The following is a 22,512-nucleotide window of genomic DNA, read 5'->3' on the forward strand; positions in this document are numbered from 1 at the left end:
ATTCAAGTCTGTCAAGTGCTTTGGGGCTGTGGCTTGGAGCCGAGTGGCTCTGCACACTAAGAGAGCTGGGCCGTGCTGGGAAAGTGGATTGGAGTTGATATAATAAATAGTTCCTCATGTTTATGCCAGGGGATTTCTCCTCTCAGCCGCCTTCCTTTCCTGGCCATGGCTCTGAGTCAGGGGTGCTGTGTTGAAACCAGAGGGGATGGTGTCCATTAGATAGTTCCCAAAAAGAATTAGACTTTGTCCCTCAGGGAAACTGGTAGTGAAAGATGTGATTTTCAACAGAAATTCCTGGCCTAGATTTCTAACCCCACAAATCCTACCTCAAATCAGGCCACTTTCCCTCTTTTTAAATCATAACTTTGAGTCTCATCTAGGGAAAGGGGTATATAAAGACTAAATTCACGCTTTAAAAAGTAAAGGTAAGCATGTACAGGCTTCCGGTGCTAAGCAATGCTGAAGCTCCGGTTTGAGTCCGCAGCACTGGCAGTGAACAGGGCTCATGACCAATGACAGTCCTGCCTTTCCACGGACAAAGTCAGGAAGCCTCATGAGGAAACAGACCAGAGGAGGCCAGAAGGGCAGAAGAAAGAGAGGACCCTGCAGGAATGTTCAAATAAACTCCGTGGAGTCCTTAATGTCCTCATTTTTAAAGAAAAGCAACTTGAACCCAAGGAGACTTTGTCTGAAGCCACAAGGTTTAGATCTCACCACAGCCTGGAGTAGAACCCGTGTCTCCCACTTCTGGTCCATCCTGACTCTCCTCCCATGAATATCTCCAAGAGATGGAGAGGAGCGAGCCAGCCAGAGCCCAGGATCATCATGTGAGCATGAAAAGGAAGGGAACTCGTGTGAGGAGACAAGTGGTTGGATTTGGCAAAGAACTGAGAAAATATAAAATATGGCTGAGTAAAATACAAGGTAATCTCATTTTGGCAGAAGCATTGCCTTTTTATTTCATGTTATTAAAAATCATATTCTCTTGCTGACCATGAAACCACCTGGAAGCAGGGGTGCTAAAATAGAAAAACTTCTACCACACACCATGTCGCCTCAGGGAACCGCCGTCTCTGAGAACTTTTCCAGACTCTCTGTTATAAGTGGCTTGAACTCTCAAACCTAATATCTCTTGGGTAATACAAAAGAAGTTGTTTAAACCACCAGAGTACTGGATTACTCACCGATCTGGAATTTAGTGAAAAGGTAAACCATAGAGTTTAAGTATGGTGCCTTCTTGCCCCTCACAATATTTGACAGAGTTTGCAAAATACTTAATTCCTTCCATTTATGCTTTGTGCTTCTAGAACTTATCCTGGTTTGTGTGTGGACTGTCACTGGGGAGAAGAGAGCAGAGAGAATCGGGGAGATATGTCTGAGCTGATCTCCCTCATTTTCATTTGGATGTTTCATCTGCTCTAAGACTAAAAATATCACCCTTGATAGATTGGCAGCAGGAATTTCTTTTCTGTTTGGAGTGGAAATGAGATGGGGAAGAGAACAGCTAAAAAGGAAAGCTGGCTAACTATTTAGGATACAGCAGCTTCAAGAAACTTTAAAACATATACAAGGAGGCATTTATAGAGTGCTTACTAAGTGTCAGGGAGCATGAGACACATTGAGTGGGATGTAGGGTGAGTCAGACCCTGCCCTCATTGGGACCACCATGCCCTCCCAGGTCCCCATAACCAAGTATAATCAGAAGCAACTTGTCCAGAGCTGCATCTTGGTGGTCTGGGGCACTATCCCAGATGTGACTTATCAAAAGAGGCCTGTTTAAGCCATTTTTCACAACTGTGCAGCCTTGACCATTTGAGATAAGTAGCTAAGTGTCTGATGTTGAATCCTCTCTTTTATACTCAACCCCAGAAGCGCTTATTGTTCACATTGTCCATTGAGACACACAAAGGAGGGTTTAAAAAATAGTTACCCATGAGGTTGCTTAGTCTGAAGGAAGCCTGGAAAGGCAGTGGCTCATGTACTATGGGTGTCTATGTGTGCAGGCGTATGCCATGTGCATAATGCAGCTACAAAATCACTGTCTAAAGGAGAGACACGTAGATGCCTATGCAGGATGGCTGCCCTGAGAGCTGCTTCCTTAGAAACCAGAAGGAAGAAGCAGCATGATGTTGTGGGGAGCACAGGATTTTGTACTCATAGTTCTTCCATTTATGGGCCCTGTAATCTTGAACAAGTAATTTAATATCTCAGAGCCTTGGTTTCCTCATTTGTAAAATGGAGACAATTGTGACTACTTTATAGGGTTTTATGAGGATTAATTGGAATAGTGTTTGAATGTGCCTAGCACTGAGCATAGCACAAAATACGGTAGACATTTGGGAAATGTACGTTCTGCTCCCTGCTTGACTGAATCTGGCTACTTGTAATAAAGGAAGACAATAGGAGTGCTACAGAGATAGGCCATCCATTGTCTTCTCAGATCCTGACTCTGCCAACTGGAGGCAGTGTGTTGAGAACGCAGAGCGATGGAGGGGGAAGCAGAAGCCCTCTGTTCTGGTCCTGATCCACTCACTTCCTGACTAGTTGACCTCAGGCAAGGCACTTAACTTCTCTAGATGAAAGTTCTCTCATCTGTAAAATGCCTGTACATAACTCCTAACGTGACTGTAAAGATCAATTGAAGGCATCAAGATTAGAAAGGAAGAAGTAACTGCCTTTATCTGCAGAAAATATGATCTTGTATATTCTTGTATGCAGAAAATCCTCAGGAATACACAAAAAACTTTTAACTAATAAACAAATTCAGTAAGGTAGGAAGACATTACAGTTTATATACTGCAAAAATAAAATTCTGAAGATAATTCCATTCACATTAACGTCAAAAAGAATAAAACATTTAGCAATATTTAGCAAAAGAAGTACCAAATGTACGCTGAAAGCTACAAAGCATTGCTGAAGGAAACTGCAACAACCCAAATACATGGAAAGACAGCCCATGTTCATGGATCAGAAGACTTAGTATTGTTAAGATGGCAATACTACCTAAGTTGGACTACAGATTCAACACAATCCTTATCCAAATTCCAGCTGGCTTTGGCAAAAGTTGACATGTTCTTCCCAAATTTAATATGAAAGTACAAGTGACTTGGAATAGCCAAAACAATCTTAAAAAGAACAAAATTAAAGGATTTATGTATACTGATTTTGAAACTTTCTACAAAGCATGGCAATCATGATAGTCTGATCTCACCATAAGGATACACATAAACATCAAGAGATTATTGGAATAAAATTGAGAGCCCAAGAATAATCTCTAATATTTATGATCAATTGATTTTTGACAAAGCTGTCAGAAATAGTCAATGGAAAAGGAATAGTCTTTTTCACAAATAGTGTGGGGGCAACTACCTCACACTGTATATAAACATTAATTCAAAAGGGGTCACAAACTTAAATGTAAGAGCTAGAAATTTTCTTTTTCTTATAAGAAAACATAGGAGTAAATCATCACGATGTTGGGTTAGGCAATTATTTTGTAGTTATGACACAAAAAGTACAAGTCGTAAAAGGAAAAGTTGATAAATAGGACTTCATCAACACTAAATGCTTTTGTACAGCAAGACTTCCCATGAAGAAAGTGAAAAGACAACTCACAGCCTGGAAGAAAAATATATGCCAATCATATATCCCATAAGGAATTTATATCTAGAATATAGAAAGAACTCCTACAACTAAAAATAAAATGACAATCTAATTTTTAAAATGAGTAAAGGGATTTGTATAAACATTTCTCCGAAGAAATTATCACACAGTCCACAAGCACATGAAAAGAAAAGATGCTCAACATCATTAGTTTTTAGGGAAATGCAAATAAAACAACCATGAAATGCCACTTCATAACCCTGGAATGGCTTTGATAAAAAAGACAATAATGGCTCTTTTATCAGAGTGGCTCTAATTTTAAAAAGATAATAACAAGTGTTGGTGAGGTTGTGGAGATGTCAGAACCTCACACATTGCTGGTGAAAATGTAAAATGGTGCAGCCATTTTGAAAAATGGTTTGGCAATTTCTCAAAATGTTAAACACAGAATTATCCTATGATGCAACAATTTCACTCTTACGTGTCTATTCAGGAGAAATGACAACAGATATTCACACATAGGCTTGTGCACAAATGTTCACAGCAGTATTATTCACAATGGCCACAAAGTGGAAACAACCCAAATGTTCATCGATTGGTGAAAGAATAAGCAAAATGTGGCCTATCCACACAGTGCAATAGTTGGCAATAAAAGGAGAAACATACTAATGCAACATGAATGAACCTCAGAATCATTAGAGTTACTGAATGAAAGCAGCCAGTCCCAACAGAACACATATTGTATGATTCCATGTGTATGAAATGTCCAGAAAAGGCAAATCTATAAAGGCAGAGTTGGAGGTTGCTTAGGGCTGGAGGTGAGGATGGGAAGCAACTGCAGGGCACAAAGTTTCCTTTTGGGGTGATAAAAATATTCTAAATAAAAGTATACTGTGGCAGTGGTTGCACATCTCTGTAAATATACTAAAAATAACTGGGTTGTACTCTTAAAATGGCTAGATTTTGTAACATGTAAATTATACCTCAGTAAAGCTATTAGCAATCATTTTAAAAGATCAATTGAGATCACCACTATAGATCCATATGTGGGATCTAATTAGCATATGGAAATTAGGTTACATTCTCCAGATTCCCAGCTATGTAGGCAAATATCACCTCCAAAGCTCCAAATGCAGAATTTACCTACAAAGCATTTTTCCTCCTTTCCAGCTCCCTAGGGGTTTCGCAAACTCTGCTGCTAAGGTACAAATCCCCTAACCTAAGGGTGTTTTCATTTCTTATATTCTTTAATTGTTCAGTTTGATAGTACTGACTTTTTTCTATTAGAAGCTTTGTCTTTCCTCGATTGCTTTGGCCTTGCTGAGATCCTAATGCTATTTTTGGCCTTTGTTGCCATGGTCTCTGATAGCTCTTTGCCTCTTCCTTGTCTCCTTTGATACCTCTTCTTCCACACTGTGCCCACTGAATGTGAGCATGGTCCCCGAGGTTCCTCTTTCTTACCATCATTGTCCCGCATCTACACAGATGATTTCCCACTCCTCGGTCAGCATCTCCAGGCCTTCACGGCTGCTAAGAAGTCACCACCTGAATGTCCTGCAAGCGTCGCAGTGCGAGAATATAAACGATTCACTGAGATGCTCTACTGAGATGTTTCACTGCACATTAATTAGCATGTTTCTCCCTGTGTGCTCCCCCTCATCTTCCTGTGTTTCTGGAGCAACGAACAGCCACGATGACTGCTGGATGCACCCCTCCTGAGTGCATTTGAGCACATCGTGACAACGTTTCTGGCAGGGAGGGAAGAAAGTCACATGCCTTTCAGAGAAGACAAGAAGACAAGAAGGCAAGATAGGCTACATAATTTGCAGGGCCTAGTGAAGAATGAAAATGTGAGATCCTTCATCCACAAATTATTAAGAATTTCAAAACAGTGACAACAGTGCATTAAACCAAGCACAGAGTCCTAATAAGCACAGAGCCCCTGTGGGACTGCACAGGTCACACCCGCGAGGGTGGCCCTGGTGAGAAGTCTTCTTCCCAGACCAGGGAGGAAAAAGAAGGAGTCAACCTGTCCCGGGAGTGTAGGAGACAATGCCCTGCTTGGTGGCAGAATCCACACGGGAGGACTGATGTCTGTGAGATACAATGGGGAAGGCTGGCGTCATGGCACCAGGTTGTCCAGCCCAAAGCCACAGAACCTGGTCTCTGGAGACACATGGACTGGCACATGGGCGTTTGGCAGGACCAAGTGTGGAGTAATGACCAGTGCTGCTGCCCCAACTCCGTGGGACTGCCTATGACCTAAGGACCTTTCCTAGACCTCAGCAGGAAAAAGACGCCCCGCACCTAACCAGCAGTGATCAAAACTGAAATGCTGATAAGCCCAGTGGCTTGGAAGTCAGAGTCAGATTTTTTTTTTATCATGGTAAAATATACGTAACACAAAAATGTACCATTTGAACCATTTTTAAAAATTTCTAATTTCTAATTTTTTATTTATTTTTGTATGTTGATTTTTTGTAACTTTTATTTTAAGTTCAAGGGTACAAGTGCAGGTTTGTTACCTAAGCAAACTTGTGTCACGAGGGTTTGTTGTATGGATTATTTCATCACCCTGGTATTAAGTCTAGTACCCAATAGTTATTTTTCCTATCCACCCTCCGCTGTCCGATAGGCCCCAGTGTGTGTTGTTTCCCTCTATGTGTCCATGTGTTCTCATCATTCAGCTCCCACTTACAAGTGACAACATGTGGTATTTGGTGTTCTGTTCTTGCATTAGTTTGCTAAGAATAATGGTCTCCAGCTTCATCCATGTCCCTGTAAAGGACATGATTAACCATTTTTAAGTGCACACTTCAGTGGCATGAAGTACATTCGCACTGCTGTATAATCATCACCACGTCTAGCTCCAGAATGTCTTATTATCCTAAACTGGAAACTCTGTACCCCTTAAAACTAACTCCCATTCCCCGTCCCCACAGCCCCTGGCAACTCGCCTTCTACGCTCTGTCTCTGTGAATTTGACCACTCTAGGTAACCTGATATAAGTGGATTCATACAATATTTGTCCTTTTGTTTCTGGCTGATTTCACTTAGATGAATGTGTTCAAGGATCATGGATAGATTTAGGTTTATTTAAATAAAAACTGAGAAATGCAGTATTTCTTACACACCCAAGTCTGTGAACTTGAATTCACTGTACACACAGAGTAATTTATTAATCTTCCCCTAGGGTTAGCTTAGACTCTCATCTGACCCAAGACTTCTTTCTCTCTAATCCTCCACGTCCAGCTGGTCCCGCAGGTCCTTCTCCACAGAGCTGATCAACTGCTTGACCTGAGGTTCATTCTGGCCCTGGGAACTCAACCCCCAGGCTCCATCATTTTCAACTTAGACTTGAGTGGCCTCCCTTGGCCCTGAAACTTGCCCTGCTCAGAGATGTCACAGTCATCATCCCAAAGCCCAGCTCTGGTCTTCAAACGCTCCTTGTCACCCCATCTCTGCCCCTTGGCTTGTGCCATGCTGTTCACCCACGAGGCCCTTCCTCCAGGTTTCAAGCTGTCCGGATCCTTCAGGCTTTACTCAAATAACTGTCGCCTCAGCGAACCTTCCCTCTTCACATACACTCTCAGAAATGAGCTGTGCTTCCCCTGTGCCTGTTCTATCCTGTACGATGATTATATTCATTTTGACACATATTTAATTGCTTCAACTTAATTCAAGCTCGTTCAGGACAGAGGCCATGTCCTGGCATCTTAAGAACTCTTACAAAGTAGAAATTCAGTATATCCTTGAATGGATATTATTCATGTATGAATGCAATGTATGACTATGTATGTCAATACTATATGTTGGTGTAATTACCAAAATCTGTGGTTCAGACAGTAAGTGGAAAAGGAGTTAGCAAGTGGATGAAAATAACAAGATCTCAAGGCACCATCCATCTCTGAAATGTTACAATCTACATGTCAAAGCCTTTTGGAAGGAGGGCATCTTATTTTGGCTTGAAAGAGAAAGACAGGTGGAGGAAAGCCAGGGCTTGGGCTGTGGGTGTGGGGGAGGATGGGAGTAAAGCTCTTACAGAAAGAATAGATGGTATCAACAAAGAGAAGGACTGAGAGTTCCCAGAGAGGCCTCCAACAAAAACCCGGAGGTGAAAAGGGAGAGGTGAAGAGATCATGGTTTAAATTCCATCCCAACAGGCGTCTCACAACTGGCTGCAAGAACCCTGATGGTCCTCTGGTTTGAAGGTTAGGGATCAGTCTGATGTCCCCTGAGGGAATCTCATGAGGTCAACTTTCAAGACCCCCCCACAGCTAGCCAGTCAGTTCAAAAAAACAGGCAAACAGGTGGTTGGGGATTGGGTAAAGTCTCTTTGTTTTTATTAGACTCTTTGAGCTTTTAGCTGGACGTTATAATACATGTTGACACAGGCTGAGAGTGAATTCCTTGGAATGTGCTTTTCTTATCTGTTCCATCAGAGCTTGATGGGATTATGTAAAGGGTGTAAGCAGCCAGTCTTCAGTTATTATGCACGGCACTAGAAAATAGAGAAGATGGCCAAGCTGAGTCCAGAAACCAGCCACAATCTTCTACGTGGCTCCACCTCCCCCTGGGCCAAATTGTTGATGAAATCTACACATGCACCACTCTCTCTCTCTCTCTCTCTCACTGCTTTGAATCTCATCTCCATCTCAGATTGTACCACCTGGGAGATGTTAATGAGGCTGAAGAAAGAAGCAAAAGCAACCCAGGGAAGTTCAGCATTGAAAGAGTAGAGTACTCAGAATAAGGTCGAGAGCTCAGGCAAAAAGGGCAACTTGGGTACATGGCAAGAGGGGCTGGAAGAGAATGCCTGGGCTTCCGTCCCTGATCATCTAAGGGATGCCAGATGCTGGCCCTGGCTTGGAAACCTGCACTTGGTGTGGTTTTTCTCCCTTTATCTGGTTCCGGATCTGCATCTTTGGCCTCTGTGTCCTGCACAATAACACAAATGCACTAGCATCTCTAAGTCATCCTCTGCTTTTGGCATTTTGTAATTCTGAATGCCTTTGGGGGAAATTTGGATTGGGGTGTAGTGGATTTTGTTACATATTCCCAAGCTCATTCATATAGTTTTAGTGTTATATCTTACACAGAAAGATGCATGCTAAAATGGACTATGAAAGTCACTCATAGAAATGTGCAAGGAGGGATGTCATGGTTTGGGACAAGGCCAGCCAGCTAAGCTGCAGGGGAATGGGCCAGACTGGGAGTAACTGGAACCTGGAATTAGATCCTCCCACAGAGACCAGTGAACACCAGGGATAGCTCTGGGTGCTGGGAAGTCCAGGACAACAGGATGAACACAGCAGTGGTGTTGCTGTCGGCCTTAAGGGCGAGAGAGGCATCCAGTATGAAGATGAGGGGAGGGGACTTAGAGGCCCATGGAGCTTGGCCAGAAGAATCCAGAAGCCAGTGAGATCAAAACAGGCATATGATGCACTGGGCAGTTTGTTAGAAAAGAGTGCAACCTCAGCCAACAGACGGGGCTTGGCAGCAAAACTCCAGAGCCTTGTAGAAAGATGGGGAACCCAAGGCTTCTGCCACAGAGCTGGGAAAAGCCCAGGCCCTGGCTCTGAGCCAGTGCAGTCCAACAAACACAAATCAATGTCTTCTCTGAGCAAGCACTGGGCCCCAACGTGGAGACGGTCCACACTCCACTGCCCCTGAGGGAGTGTAGACCAACAGTAGTGGGGATTACTGCAAGGACAGGTCTTGCCTGCAGGGACCCACCTCTGAAATGGGAGCCCTTCCGAGGCTGCACACTAGGGGAGGTCTCATAGATGGCCTTTAGTCCTGCTTCTCAGAGGGGCAGTGGCATCTCCCAGAGGTGGTGGCACTGAGAGAAGGATAGTGACAAAAACCTCGAGCTTGGGTGTCCTGAGCCCTGGCTGGTCACTGTTTGCAAGTCTGCAGTGCAGACTGAGAAAACCAAACTGAAGCACAAAACATTGCTTTAGGTCCACTAGATTGAGGAACATGTATTTCAAAACTCTTTGAATGTGAATGTATTTCCCTAAATCACAAGTGGGGATTTAATCAATGTTGAACAAAATGTCTGCTTGTTCTACTAGAGTTGAGCAAGTCTCATTAGATCTCATACAAATTTTTCACTTAATATTGCAAATAGGTAAGTAATCCACATTGTTCAAAAACATAGGCAACAAGATGTCTGTGTCCCATCTTGTCTCTCATCTGTCCAGTTGCCATCCAGATAGGTACCATGATTCCTGGTTTCTTAGGCATCTTCAAAGGTATGTTTTCCCTCCAACTGGCAAGTACCCTATGCTGGGGCCCTGATGACCTGAATGGCTGTGTCTCCTTGCAGGGGCTCTGGGAAGAGTCTGGCTGAACAGAGAAGGAGAGAGGCCGCCTCCATGCCACAAAGCATATGTGACCAGAGACCAAGGGAACACGCATGAATGGTTTTAACATAACTGGCTACTCAACACACAGATCACGCTGCTTGGAACGTCTCAGGCTAAGTGACATGGCAGCATTTTCCAGGGGCTGCTGGAGCCGAGGTGTCTTCTCTCAGGCTCCCTGATGCCTTGACGTGCCCCAGCCTCAAAGTTACCCATCTTCCCTCTTTGGTGGGCTCTGTGATGAGATATCTCATGGGCTGGGGGGCTGTTGTCAGGAGTCTGGGCTGCCAGGCAGGGGTTGAAGTGGGCTGGGGAGCAGGTTCCAGGCTAGGCCCATGGTCTGCTAGTGAGTGGCTGAAGAACACAATATTTGAGGTTTTCTCCCAAACATTTACGTTTCTGTACGGTGGCTGCTTTCAACCTTTAAAGAATAATGTTTTCTCAAGTCCACCTGTGAAAGCCAAATCCTTAGACACACAGAGGATCTTTCAGGGAAAGCTAGACATGCGGCAGAGCTGATGGGCTACTGTGATTGATTTGTGTTCAGAACCTGGAAGGAGAGCCCAAGGCTTGGGTGCCACTTAGGCAAATTCTGTGGGTGTCTCCACCGTGACATCCACAGACACAGGACTTCTGTCTGCTGCCGTCCACCCTTCCCTCAGGCCAGTCCTTGTTAGGGGCCATCAGTGTCCAGTGGGATTAACTATAGAGCACTTTCTTCATATGTACAAAACAGGTCGAATTGGAGCTACTGTGATCATAAAACAGGGCAAGGGACACAGCATCTCGCTGGGAGCCCACCCCAGTCCCCCCACTTTCTGTCTGCTCCCACTCAGTGGGCCCTAAGAACCTCTCTATGGTATTTCCAGCACCTAGAACACTCCCAGCACACATCCCTGATATCATAATTTGTGCTCCTAATGTCTCAAAATGGAGTCACTCATGCCAAATATCAGTAAGCCCACTGTGAAGCTGTCTCCCTCCTCAAAGCGATATACACATATGCAATGGACTGAAGTGATGACACCTGCTGCTGCCCAGTGCCACCCAACCCTGAAACAGACCAATAGAAAGTGAAAGGTGGCTTAGATGATGAGAGCAAACTCATCTGGGAGGACAATAAAAGCAGCCAAGAACTGGCCTCGTTCAAGACACCCTTAGAGCCTCTGCCCATGAGAGCTCTGAAGCCTTCTCCCAATTTTGGCATCTGATGCCAGAAGCAGTGAGGACCCCGTTGACCAGCGTCCCAAGGACGTCCAGACCCACTCGGCACATCTGTTGGTGTGCTGCTCTCCCGAGCCATCACCGCGTTTCCTTACCACACTGTTATTACTGCTTGTGTGTTGGTTAATTACATGATCCGTGGTGCGTGGAGGCCTCTCAACAAAAGGTGGATTCAAGCATATGTAATTGGCTATCGAGTCACTGTGAACCTTTCTGGCTTCGGTTGGGGTTAGCGCACCTAGGTGGCCAGAACCTAATTAACATCAATTGCGCACTCACTAAATGTACAACCAACCTCAGGGCTCCATTTGTCTGGTCTTCTCATGCTAAACAGCAAGAGTGCAGGCCCAGGAAGATGATGTAATGTATCCTGCGGACTGTGGCAGTCAGGAGAAGCCGGCTCCTCTGCCCCCTTTCCCTGCCCTGTGGCCCACACTGCTTCGAAGCCTGCCCTGTGCAGATAATCGGCTGGGCAACCCAGGTTGAGTGGATGAGACTGCTCACCACCAAAGGTGACTCCCGGGGGACCTGGCCTCCTGGCACACCTGGAGCCCGCTCCTGGTCCCTAGCACTCAGCCCGGGGTGTTCTGCTGCAGACATGTACACACATTCTCCCATGCACGTGCTCTTGAAGGTGCCCTGGGTAGTTCCCTCATCAAGAAGTAAAGATCTTCAGTATCCTGGACCAAAGTTCCATTGCTCTCAGCCCCGACAGCCCTTTGTCTAAATAAGGTGGCCCACGCATCCTCCCATGATCTGCCTTCTGGATCTTCTCTCCTTGCTATCGAAAGGGCTGATGATGGGAGTCGGTTCAGACCAAGCAAAGTATCCAACAAGAGTCAAACACTGCACGCGGGCCCCCAGGACCCCCAGCTCTGCCCCAGGTCTCTGCCTGGTTATTGTGTGGACACAATGGGCCTATTCATGGAGAGGGGGCTCTGAAACTCGAGCAGGTGTTGCTGAAGGTGTCTCTGAAATGAATGTTAACCTGCTGAGTCAGACTCCCTCCAAATTAATCTGAAATGCTCTTTAACCCACTTTTGGCACAGCACTCACGCTGAGCAGGAACTGGAGCTGCAGGGGTCAAGCCATCCCCAAAGCCTTGGCAGGAGGCACATGATCCTATCAATCAACATTGGGGTGAGGGAGGCGGGGGGGCGGGGGTTGTGAGATCGCCATGGTATGTAGACCGCAGTGGCTCCACGTGGACAAGCCTTCTGGAAACGCCTTTGCTGTTATTACAATCAAAAGCTTTCACCACATTTTACAGCTTTGCCCCCTACTCTAACCACTCCCTTCTTCATGGAGCAAGTTTCCAGCAGCTGAATGCCATATAATCAGAACACCCTCTCATCACCATGGAAGCCAAAAGAAACATACTTTTTGAAAAGTGACACTTCAGTGCAGAGAGGTCTGTTGATAGGAGCTTAAATAATAATGTGCTGGGAGACATTATTTTAGTAAATTCTTAGAACACATTTTTTTTTTCCTCAGGGCATGGCTGGTTAGTAGTGCTCTTACCCACTTCTAGCTTCAGTTGCTGGACACCTCGCCTACCATGCCTGCTTCTTTAGGCAGCTTAATCGAGGCTCATTACAGAGAGTATAGTTTAAGTGGGAAAAATGTTGTTAGGTGTCTCTGGGAAGTATATGACAAAATGTTGACAAAAGTTAATTCAGGTGGGAAGACAGATTTTAACTGTGCATCTGTGAGAAATATTCTCTACCAGCTGGGTAGCAAGCAGTGAGATAGGAAGTCCATTTACTGGGGTCCACTAGGACCAACAGGATCAATTTCTCTCCTTTGCCTCAGTGGTATTCTGCATGCTTCTTGAACTCTCCTTTAAGACATGGTCTCTGATCCCCTAAAGGGCTAATGCCAAGTGAATATCTTACTCAAATTGAAATATAATTTGATGAAAATTACTTTTCCAAATAAATCTCACTGAGATTAATAGCCCTTCAAACTTTCCCATCTGTGCTAATGAGAGCCCCTTTACTCAGACTTCAGAAGATCTTGCAGCTGTGGCATCTGTTCAGGCTCTTCTTTCGTATTCACTCATCAGCCAATCAGCAAGTTCTGCCTCATGGGTGCCCTTCAAATTCAACTCTCCCCCTCACTTACAGCCCATCACAAAGGATAGATGCGGTAAAGTCTGGAGTGGAACAGGAGGGGAGGAGGAGCCTGTTGGACTATCCTTTGGTACGGCTTTCATAGACTTTCATCAATTGCACATTTTTTACACACTCTATTCTCTGTAACCCCCGACCCAAACCCAGATGGCAAATGGGCTCAGCACCCCTCCTTCTGACCTGACCACGCTCACTTCTCCTCCTTTGCCCAAACTATCCATGATCACAATGTTCTATTTTATCTTTTACCTCTGCCATGAGAGCAGCATGTCTCATTTAGAAGTTGCTTTTTTCAGCCTGGGTCCCAGAATGAAGAGGAAATCAGAGGGGAGGTCATTCCTCAAGGCCACACACATGAGTGAGGAATAAACCTGAGCTATTCTAAGACAGACGTGGTGTGGAATTGCTTGTTGCAACAACACAACTCAGCCTCACCTTACTGATAAAGGGGGTAATATGTACACTCTTACTAATGGTGAGTTTACACATATATTTGCTCATTCTGTTCTCACAGCAAGCCTATTGGGTAACATTTACTTTCTACATTCTACTGATAAAATATTAACACTCACTGGACGCAATGGCTCATGCCTGTAATCCCAGCACTTTGGGAGGCCAAAGCAGGTGGATCACCTGAGGTCAGGAGTTTGAGACCAGCTTGGCCAACATGGTGAAACCCCATCTCTACTAAAAATACAAAAAAAAAAAAAAATAGCCAAGTGTGGGGGCAGGTGCCTGTAATCCCAGCTACTCAGGAGGCTGAGGCAGGAGAATCGCTTGAACCAGGGAAGCGGAGGTTGCAGTGAGCTGAGATCGTGCCACTGCACTCCAGCCTGGATGATAGAGCGAGACTCTGTCTCTAAAACAAAACAAAACAAAATGTTAACACTCAAAAGAAGCTGTTCAAATTCTGAAAGTCAAAAAGTGACAGAATAGATTAAGTTTGATCTTTGACAGCTAAATCCATAACTTTCTCCACTGGACCATGCGTAATGGGTTGACTTGTGGCCCCCAAGAAGATATACTGAAGTTCCCAGCCTCAGGACCTGTGAATGTGACCTTATTAGAAATAAGCCCTTTGCAGACGTAATCAAGTTAAGATGATGTCATTAAGGTGGGCCCTAATTCAATATGGCTGGTGTCCTTACAAGAAGGAGAAGCACAGAGGAACACAGAGAATGCCCCGTGACAATGGAAGCAGAGGTTGGAGTGATGTATCTACCGGCCAAGGAATACCGAGGATTGCTGGCGACACCAGAAGGCGGGGGAAAGTGCAGAACGTGTTCTCCCCTCGAGACTTCAGGGAGAACACGGCCCTGCCCGCACCTGGATTTCAGACTTTGGGAATCCAAATTTGCTATAGCAGCTCTAGGAAGCTAACACACCATGACTGCCTCAATTTCAGGGCAGAAGTCACCAGAAACTTTCAGTGAGTAGGTTTGGTCATGGAAGTGGGCTGTGTAAAAAAACCCTGCATTTTTCCATTAGCAGCCTAGTGTCACGATCCCGTTTATATTGCTTTCCAATGGCTGTCAGGACAAAGTAACACAGGCTGGGTGGCTTAAACAAAAGAAATCTAGTTTCTTACAGTTCTGGAGCCTGGGAGTTTGAGATCAAGATGTCATCAGGGTTGATTTCTTCTGAGGCCTCTCTCCTTGGTCTGCAGGCAGCCGCCTTCTCCCTGTGTCTATATGTGGTCTTCCCTCTGTGCCCGTCTGGGTCCTAATCTCCCTCTCCTTATAAAGATACCAGCGATACTGGATTAGTGCCCACCCTAGTGACCTCATTTTACCTTAATTACTTCTTTAAAGATCCTATCTTCAAATACAGTCACATTCGGAGATATTAGGGGGCAGGGCATGAACACATGGGTTTTGGGGGTGTACAAATTAGCTCATAACGTGGCCTGATATTTTTAAACATCTAAGTAGCTCCTTGCGATGCTGGCATACATAGCCTGGCCACCTAAGCAGCCTGGGACAGAGGCTGAAAACACAAGGTGGCCGTGCAAGTCCCTTTAAGCTGCCACATGCGTCCCTAGGTCCGACAGCCAGACCACTCGCACCTAGGCCTGAACCGTCCTCACAGTGTTCCACGCTGCTTCTGAATCATGTGCCTGCTTCCATGCGTGGCTGTCGGCTCCACTTTCTCGACTTCAGCGATCTTCACTACAAGGAGGCTCTCCCTTGGGCTGTGCTGACCACCGGTTCCTGGTTAAACTTTCTCCTGCCATCCCCAGTCTCTTTCATCTCCTACTTTGACACAGCTCTCCTTGGAGGTGACTCTCCTTCCAGGCCACTTTCTGACTCCAACCTTATAATCAAAATTTAAAACAAAACTGAAAGACACATTTTGAGATATGTAAGATTACTAGACGTAAAGGGTAATCAGTTCACTAAATGCAAATTGCTTTCATATGAGCAAAGCATGATTGTAGTTTTTTCTCCTCCTTATTAGTTTAGAAGTGTCGAACATCAAAGTGATCATTCATTTCCCTGAAACTCTGAATGTCTTAATCATCATTATAATGCTTTTTCGCTATAGTAATTTTTTTTTTGAGATGAAGTTTCGCTCATGTTGCCCAGGCTGGAGTGCAGTGGCACCATCTTGGCTCACTGCAACCTCCTCCTCCTGGGTTCAAGCGATTCTCCTGCCTCAGCCTCCCAAGTAGCTGGGATTACGGCACCCACCACCACAGCCAGCTAAATTTTTTTGTATTTTTAGTAGAGACAGGGTTTCACCATGTTAGACAGGCTGGTCTCGAACTCCTGACCTCAAATGATCCACCTGCCTCGGCCTCCCAAAGTGCTGGGATTATAGGTGTCAGCCACTGTGCCCGGCCCACTATAATAAATTTTATTTGGAGAAGATAGAAATAAATAATCTGGTGCCATGATGGAAAATAAAGAAAGTAAGAGGGAGAGAGAGTGCTGGTGGGGTGGCTGGGGAAGACACATCCGCCACGGTGACCTTGTGGGGCAGATCTGAAGAATGCAGCAATGCCCAGCTTGGGCCTTTCTGGGGAACAAGCAGAAGGGAAGCAGCCAGGAGGAGCAGCGTGCTCAAGCACGCCCAGTGGGACACAAGCAAGCGAAGAGAAGGGTGGTGGGAGCGAGGCCCCGAAGGGGCTGGGTGACCTATAGGGCCAGGTCTGCAAGAGCGTTAGATTCCACTTGGGGTACAACAGAACCCGCTGGAGGGTTTGAACAGAGGAGTGGTGTCATCGGGACTGCTTTCCCAGGGCTGCTCTGGTTGTAGGGCAGGCACTGCTTTCAAAACAGGGCTGCTCTAGTTGTGGGGCAGGCAGCGAGAGGGAGCTGGAGTAGAGGAGGCTCCAGGCAGTCAGGGTGGTGGCTTCAGCCAGGGGTCAGCAACGGAGGTTGGGGGAGGAGAGGCTGAGGATCCACCTTGAAAGGTCAGCTGATTTCACTGTGAGACAAAGGAAGGTCAGGGAGATCAGGAGGAACCAAGGGAAGGGATGAAGGAGGAGGGAGTAAAGTAAAAGGAAACTGAGAGAGGACAGGGTCCTGGGACCTGTGAGCTGTCAGGCAGATGCAGCTCCCAGCCAGGGAACTAAGGCTGGGAATGACCAGGACGCCCGGGAGGACACTGTTCCAAACAGAAGCTTGGCTGGATTTGGTGCAAGAGAGAGTAGGAAGACAGGAAGAGGGCACGCCGAACAGAGATCATTTATTTCAGGAGGTACCTACACTGAAGGAGGCTCACAAGCTGGGGCAATGTCCCCATGTAAATGCTAATCCTGGGGGAAGGAGGGCAGAGGGGACCAGGGAGGCTGTCTCCACCCTACCTGGAGCTGTGCGTATGCAGAGTCTGTGAACAGCCCCTCAAAGGAAGCTTGAATTCTGCAGAAGGCTGAGGATGTGGGCTTTCTCGAAACACGATTGTTCAAGTACTTTCTGCATTGATTGCCTTCGGTCCAGTTTTAATTTAAATCAGATGTTTTCTTAAAAGGTGGGGTGGTAGGAAGTATACCTTACTCTGCTGTTTTACCCCAGAACATGATATCTAGTAAGAATTTGTGTCACAGGTAATTTCTAGGAGTGCGAGACAAAATGCCGTGGCACAAATAGTAATGCTGAGTAGTTAACATCCCTGTTGTTGCCTTGATTTCCACAGAGGAGCACGATGATTCAGTCTCTCGCTGCTTCCCGGACTGTCTTGGGGAGATCTCTATCCGTGGGTCTCAGGTCACTCGCACAACCTCCTGGCCACTCTAAGATGCAGGCCTAGGCCCCGGCCAGTTGCTGTGTGAGAACGGGACCTCTGATGCCTACTCGCCTAGGCGCTGGCCAGTTGCTGTGTGAGAACGGGGTCTCTGATGCCTGCTCCCCCATCTCAGCTCTGCCACGACGTCCTTTGGTGCCTGAAACAAAACATTGAATTTCCCTGCACTTTATTTACTAGTGTCTAAATGTTGAAATAATAATAATATACTGTGGAACAAACTTATTTCAGCATCTGTTCATCTCTTGGTAGTTTACTGGCAGTAAAGATAAAATTCTAGACTGGCTTCCCCGCTACTCAGAACGTTTCTGGGCCACTTTCCCCAACTGCTTAACCGGAAGTGTTTGAGAATTGCAAACAAATGTTACCATTAGCCTTAGCAAAATGATGCTAAGTTACGCTGCCTCAAAACAGATGCAGCATTTCCCTCTTACCCATGACCTGGATTGAACAAATCACTGCTTTCTTTCCTTGACTTTATGTTAAACTCCACTTCAGTCAAATGTGAATTTACCCCAAAGGGAGAATAACTTTACGAAAAGATCCACGGTAAGATACACTAAAACAGAAAGCATTCCAAGGGCATTTAAAGTGTGGTTGTGTTTTCACTAGAAAGAAGTTGATCCACACACCGCTCTTCAGAGAGAGAGCTTATGCCTAAAGTAAGATGTAAAGACACACACCACGCCGGTGGCTGTTTCTTCCAGCTCAGATCTCTCCTCTTTAAAATGCCTTTTCACGCTACTCCAACTGGAAGGAACGCCGCCTCTCCCTGGTCCTCTGCAGCACGCTGGGGCCCTACTCCCTATTCTCTGTGTATTCATTCGCTTGGGCTGCCATTATAAAGTACCACAGATGGAGTGGCTCCAACAACAGCAACTTATTTGTTCACAGTTCATGAGCAAGGTGTTAGCAGCATTGGTGTCTCCTGGGCCCCTCTCCACCGCCTGCGAGGGCCGCCTTGCTGTGTCCTCAGATGGCCTTTTCTCTGCACGTGCGCATGCCTGTGTCTCTTCGCCTTCCTATACTGTCATATTGGAATAGGGCCCCGCTCTAATGGCCTTGTTTTAACTTGGTCACCTTTAAAGACCTTATCTCCAAATGTGGTTACATTCTGAGGTACTGGAAACCCAACTTGAACTGGGGGACAGGAGGATGAGGACACATTTGGGCTCACAACACCTTGCTACACACTTTAGAATATTAGTGGGCACCCATTCGCGAGTGTTCTTCCTCCCCTGCTTGAATGTAATCTCCCTGGTGAAAGGCCTGTTTTAAGATTCAGTGGGAGGAGCCAAGATGGCCAAATAGGAACAGCTCTGGTCTACAGCTCCCAGCGTGAGCCATGCAGAAGACGGGTGATTTCTGCATTTCCAACTGAGGTACCGGGTTCATCTCACTAGGGAGTGCCAGACAGTGGGCGCAGGTCACTGGGTGCGTGCACCGTGCGCGAGCCGAAGCAGGGCGAGGCATTGCCTCACTTGGGAAGCGCAAGGGGTCAGGGAGTTCCCTTTCCGAGTCAAAGAAAGGGGTGACGGATGGCGCCTGGAAAATCGGGTCATTCCCACCCGAATACTGCGCTTTTCCGACGGGCTTAAAAAACGGTGGACCACGAGATTATATCCCGCACCTGGCTGGGAGGGTCCTACGCCTACGGAGTCTCGCTGATTGCTAGCACAGCAGTCTGAGATCAAACTGCAAGGCGGCAGCGAGGCTGGGGGAGGGGCGCCCGCCATTGCCCAGGCTTGATTAGGTAAACAAAGCAGCCGGGAAGCTCCAACTTGGTGGAGCCCACCACAGCTCAAGGAGGCCTGCCTGCCTCTATAGGCTCCACCTCTGTGGGCAGGGCACAGACAAACAAAAAGACAGCAGTAACCTCTGCAGACTTAAATGTCCCTGTCTGACAGCTTTGAAGAGAGCAGTGGTTCTCCCAGCACGCAGCTGGAGATCTGAGAACGGGCAGACTGCCTCCTCAAGTGGGTCCCTGACCCCTGACCCCCGAGCAGCCTAACTGGGAGGCACCCCCCAGCAGGAGCACACTGACACCTCACACGGCAGGGTACTCCAACAGACCTGCAGCTGAGGGTCCTGTCTGTTAGAAGGAAAACTAACAAACAGAAAGGACCTCCACACCAAAAACCCATCTGTACATCACCGTCATCAAAGACCAAAAGTAGATAAAACCACAAAGATGGGGAAAAAACAGAACAGAAAACCTGGAAACTCTAAAAAGCAGAGCGCCTCTCCTCTTCCAAAGGAACGCAGCTCCTCACCAGCAACGGAACAAAGCTGGATGGAGAATGACTTTGATGAGCTGAGAGAAGAAGGCTTCAGACAATCAAATTACTCTGAGCTACGGGAGGACATTCAAACCAAAGGCAAAGCAGTTGAAAACTTTGAAAAAAATTTAGAAGAATGTATAACTAGAATAACCAATACAGAGAAGTGCTTAAAGGAGCTGATGGAGCTGAAAACCAAGGCTCGAGAACTACGTGAAGAATGCAGAAGCCTCAGGAGCCGATGCGATCAACTGGAAGAAAGGGTATCAGCAATGGAAGATGAAATGAATGAAATGAAGCAAGAAGGGAAGTTTAGAGAAAAAAGAATAAAAAGAAATGAGCAAAGCCTCCAAGAAATATGGGACTATGTGAAAAGACCATATCTACGTCTGATTGGTGTACCTGAAAGTGATGGGGAGAATGGAACCAAGTTGGAAAACACTCTGCAGGATATTATCCAGGAGAACTTCCCCAATCTAGCAAGGCAGGCCAACGTTCAGATTCAGGAAATACAGAGAACGCCACAAAGATACTCCTCGAGAAGAGCAACTCCAAGACACATAATTGTCAGATTCACCAAAGTTGAAATGAAGGAAAAAATGTTAAGGGCAGCCAGAAAGAAACGTTGGGTTACCCTCAAAGGGAAGCCCATCAGACTAACAGCGGATCTCTCAGCAGAAACCCTACAAGCCAGAAGAGAGTGGGGGCCAATATTCAACATTCTTAAAGAAAAGAATTTTCAACCCAGAATTTCATATCCAGCCAAACTAAGCTTCATAAGTGAAGGAGAAATAAAATACTTTACAGACAAGCAAATGCTGAGAGATTTTGTCACCACCAGTCCTGCCCTAAAAGAGCTCCTGAAGGAAGCGCTAAACATGGAAAGGAACAACCGGTACCAGCCGCTGCAAAATCATGCCAAAATATAAAGACCATCAAGACTAGGAAGAAACTGCATCAACTAACGAGCAAAATCACCAGCTAACATCATAATGACAGGATCAAATTCACACATAACAATATTAACTTTAAATGTAAATGGACTAAATGCTCCAATTAAAAGACACAGACTGGCAAATTGGATAAAGAGTCAAGACCCATCAGTGTGCTGTATTCAGGAAACCCATCTCACGTGCAGAGACACACATAGGCTCAAAATAAAAGGATGGAGGAAGATCTACCAAGCAAATGGAAAACAAAAAAAGGCAGGGGTTGCAATCCTAGTCTCTGATAAAACAGACTTTAAACCAACAAAGATCAAAAGAGACAAAGAAGGCCATTACATAACGGTAAAGGGATCAATTCAACAAGAAGAGCTAACTATCCTAAATATATATGCACCCACTACAGGAGCACCCAGATTCATAAAGCAAGTCCTGAGTGACCTACAAAGAGACTTAGACTCCCACACAATAATAATGGGAGACTTTAACACCCCACTGTCAACATTAGACAGATCAACGAGACAGAAAGTCAACAAGGATACCCAGGAATTGAACTCAGCTCTGCACCAAGCAGACCTAATAGACATCACGGAACTCTCCACCCCAAATCAACAGAATATACATTTTTTTCAGCACCACACGACACCTATTCCAAAATTGACCACATACTTGGAAGAAAAGCTCTCCTCAGCAAATGTAAAAGAACAGAAATTATAATAAACTATCTCTCAGACCATAGTGCAATCAAACTAGAACTCAGGATTAAGAATCTCACTCAAAACTGCTCAACTACATGGAAACTGAACAACCTGCTCCTGAATGACTACTGGGTACATAACGAAATGAAGGCAGAAATAAAGATGTTCTTTGAAACCAACGAGAACAAAGACACAACATACCAGAATCTCTGGGATGCATTCAAAGCAGTGTGTAGAGGGAAATTTATAGCACTAAATGCCCACAAGAGAAAGCAGGAAAGATCCAAAATTGACACCCTAACATCACAATTAAAAGAACTAGAAAAGCAAGAGCAAACACATTCAAAAGCTAGCAGAAGGCAAGAAATAACCAAAATCAGAGCAGAACTGAAGGAAATAGAGACACAAAAAACCCTTCAAAAAATCAATGAATCCAGGAGCTGGTTTTTTGAAAGGATCAACAAAATTGATAGACCACTAGCAAGACTAATAAAGAAAAAAAGAGAGAAGAATCAAATAGACGCAATAAAAAATGATAAGGGGGATATCACCACCGATCCCACAGAAATACAAACTACCATCAGAGAATACTACAAACACCTCTACGCAAATAAACTAGAAAATCTAGAAGAAATGGATAAATTCCTTGACACATACACTCTCCCAAGACTAAACCAGGAAGAAATTGAATCTCTGAATAGACCAATAACAGGATCTGAAATTGTGGCAATAATCAATAGCTTACCAACTAAAAAGAGTCCAGGACCAGATGGATTCACAGCCGAATTCTACCAGAGGTACAAGGAGGAACTGGTACCTTTCCTTCTGAAACTATTCCAATCAATAGAAAAAGAGGGAATCCTCCCTAACTCATTTTATCAGGCCAGCATCATTCTGATACCAAAGCCAGGCAGAGACACAACAAAAAGAGAGAATTTTAGACCAATATCCTTGATGAACATTGATGCAAAAATCCTCAATAAAATACTGGCAAAACGAATCCAGCAGCACATCAAAAA

General features: G+C 45.4%; 1 protein-coding gene across 2 annotated transcripts in view; it reads right to left on the reverse strand.

Moving 5' to 3' along the window:
* Window positions 1-22,512, reverse strand: part of ENPP6 (ectonucleotide pyrophosphatase/phosphodiesterase 6) — a 132,038-nt gene that overhangs the window by 103,474 nt on the left and 6,052 nt on the right. Inside the window, exon 1 of one of the 2 annotated variants that reach the window (XM_034959477.3) lies at window positions 5,065-5,156. The exons of the other annotated variant lie outside the window; for it this stretch is intronic. Within the exon in view, the coding sequence (XP_034815368.1) occupies window positions 5,065-5,080 (16 nt within the window). The 5' untranslated portion in view covers window positions 5,081-5,156. Of the gene's footprint in view, window positions 1-5,064; window positions 5,157-22,512 lie in introns of those variants that run through there. 2 annotated transcript variants of the gene reach the window in all.

This window comes from Pan paniscus, chromosome 3 (genome assembly GCF_029289425.2).
Source record: "Pan paniscus chromosome 3, NHGRI_mPanPan1-v2.0_pri, whole genome shotgun sequence".
Taxonomy (NCBI): domain Eukaryota; kingdom Metazoa; phylum Chordata; class Mammalia; order Primates; family Hominidae; genus Pan; species Pan paniscus.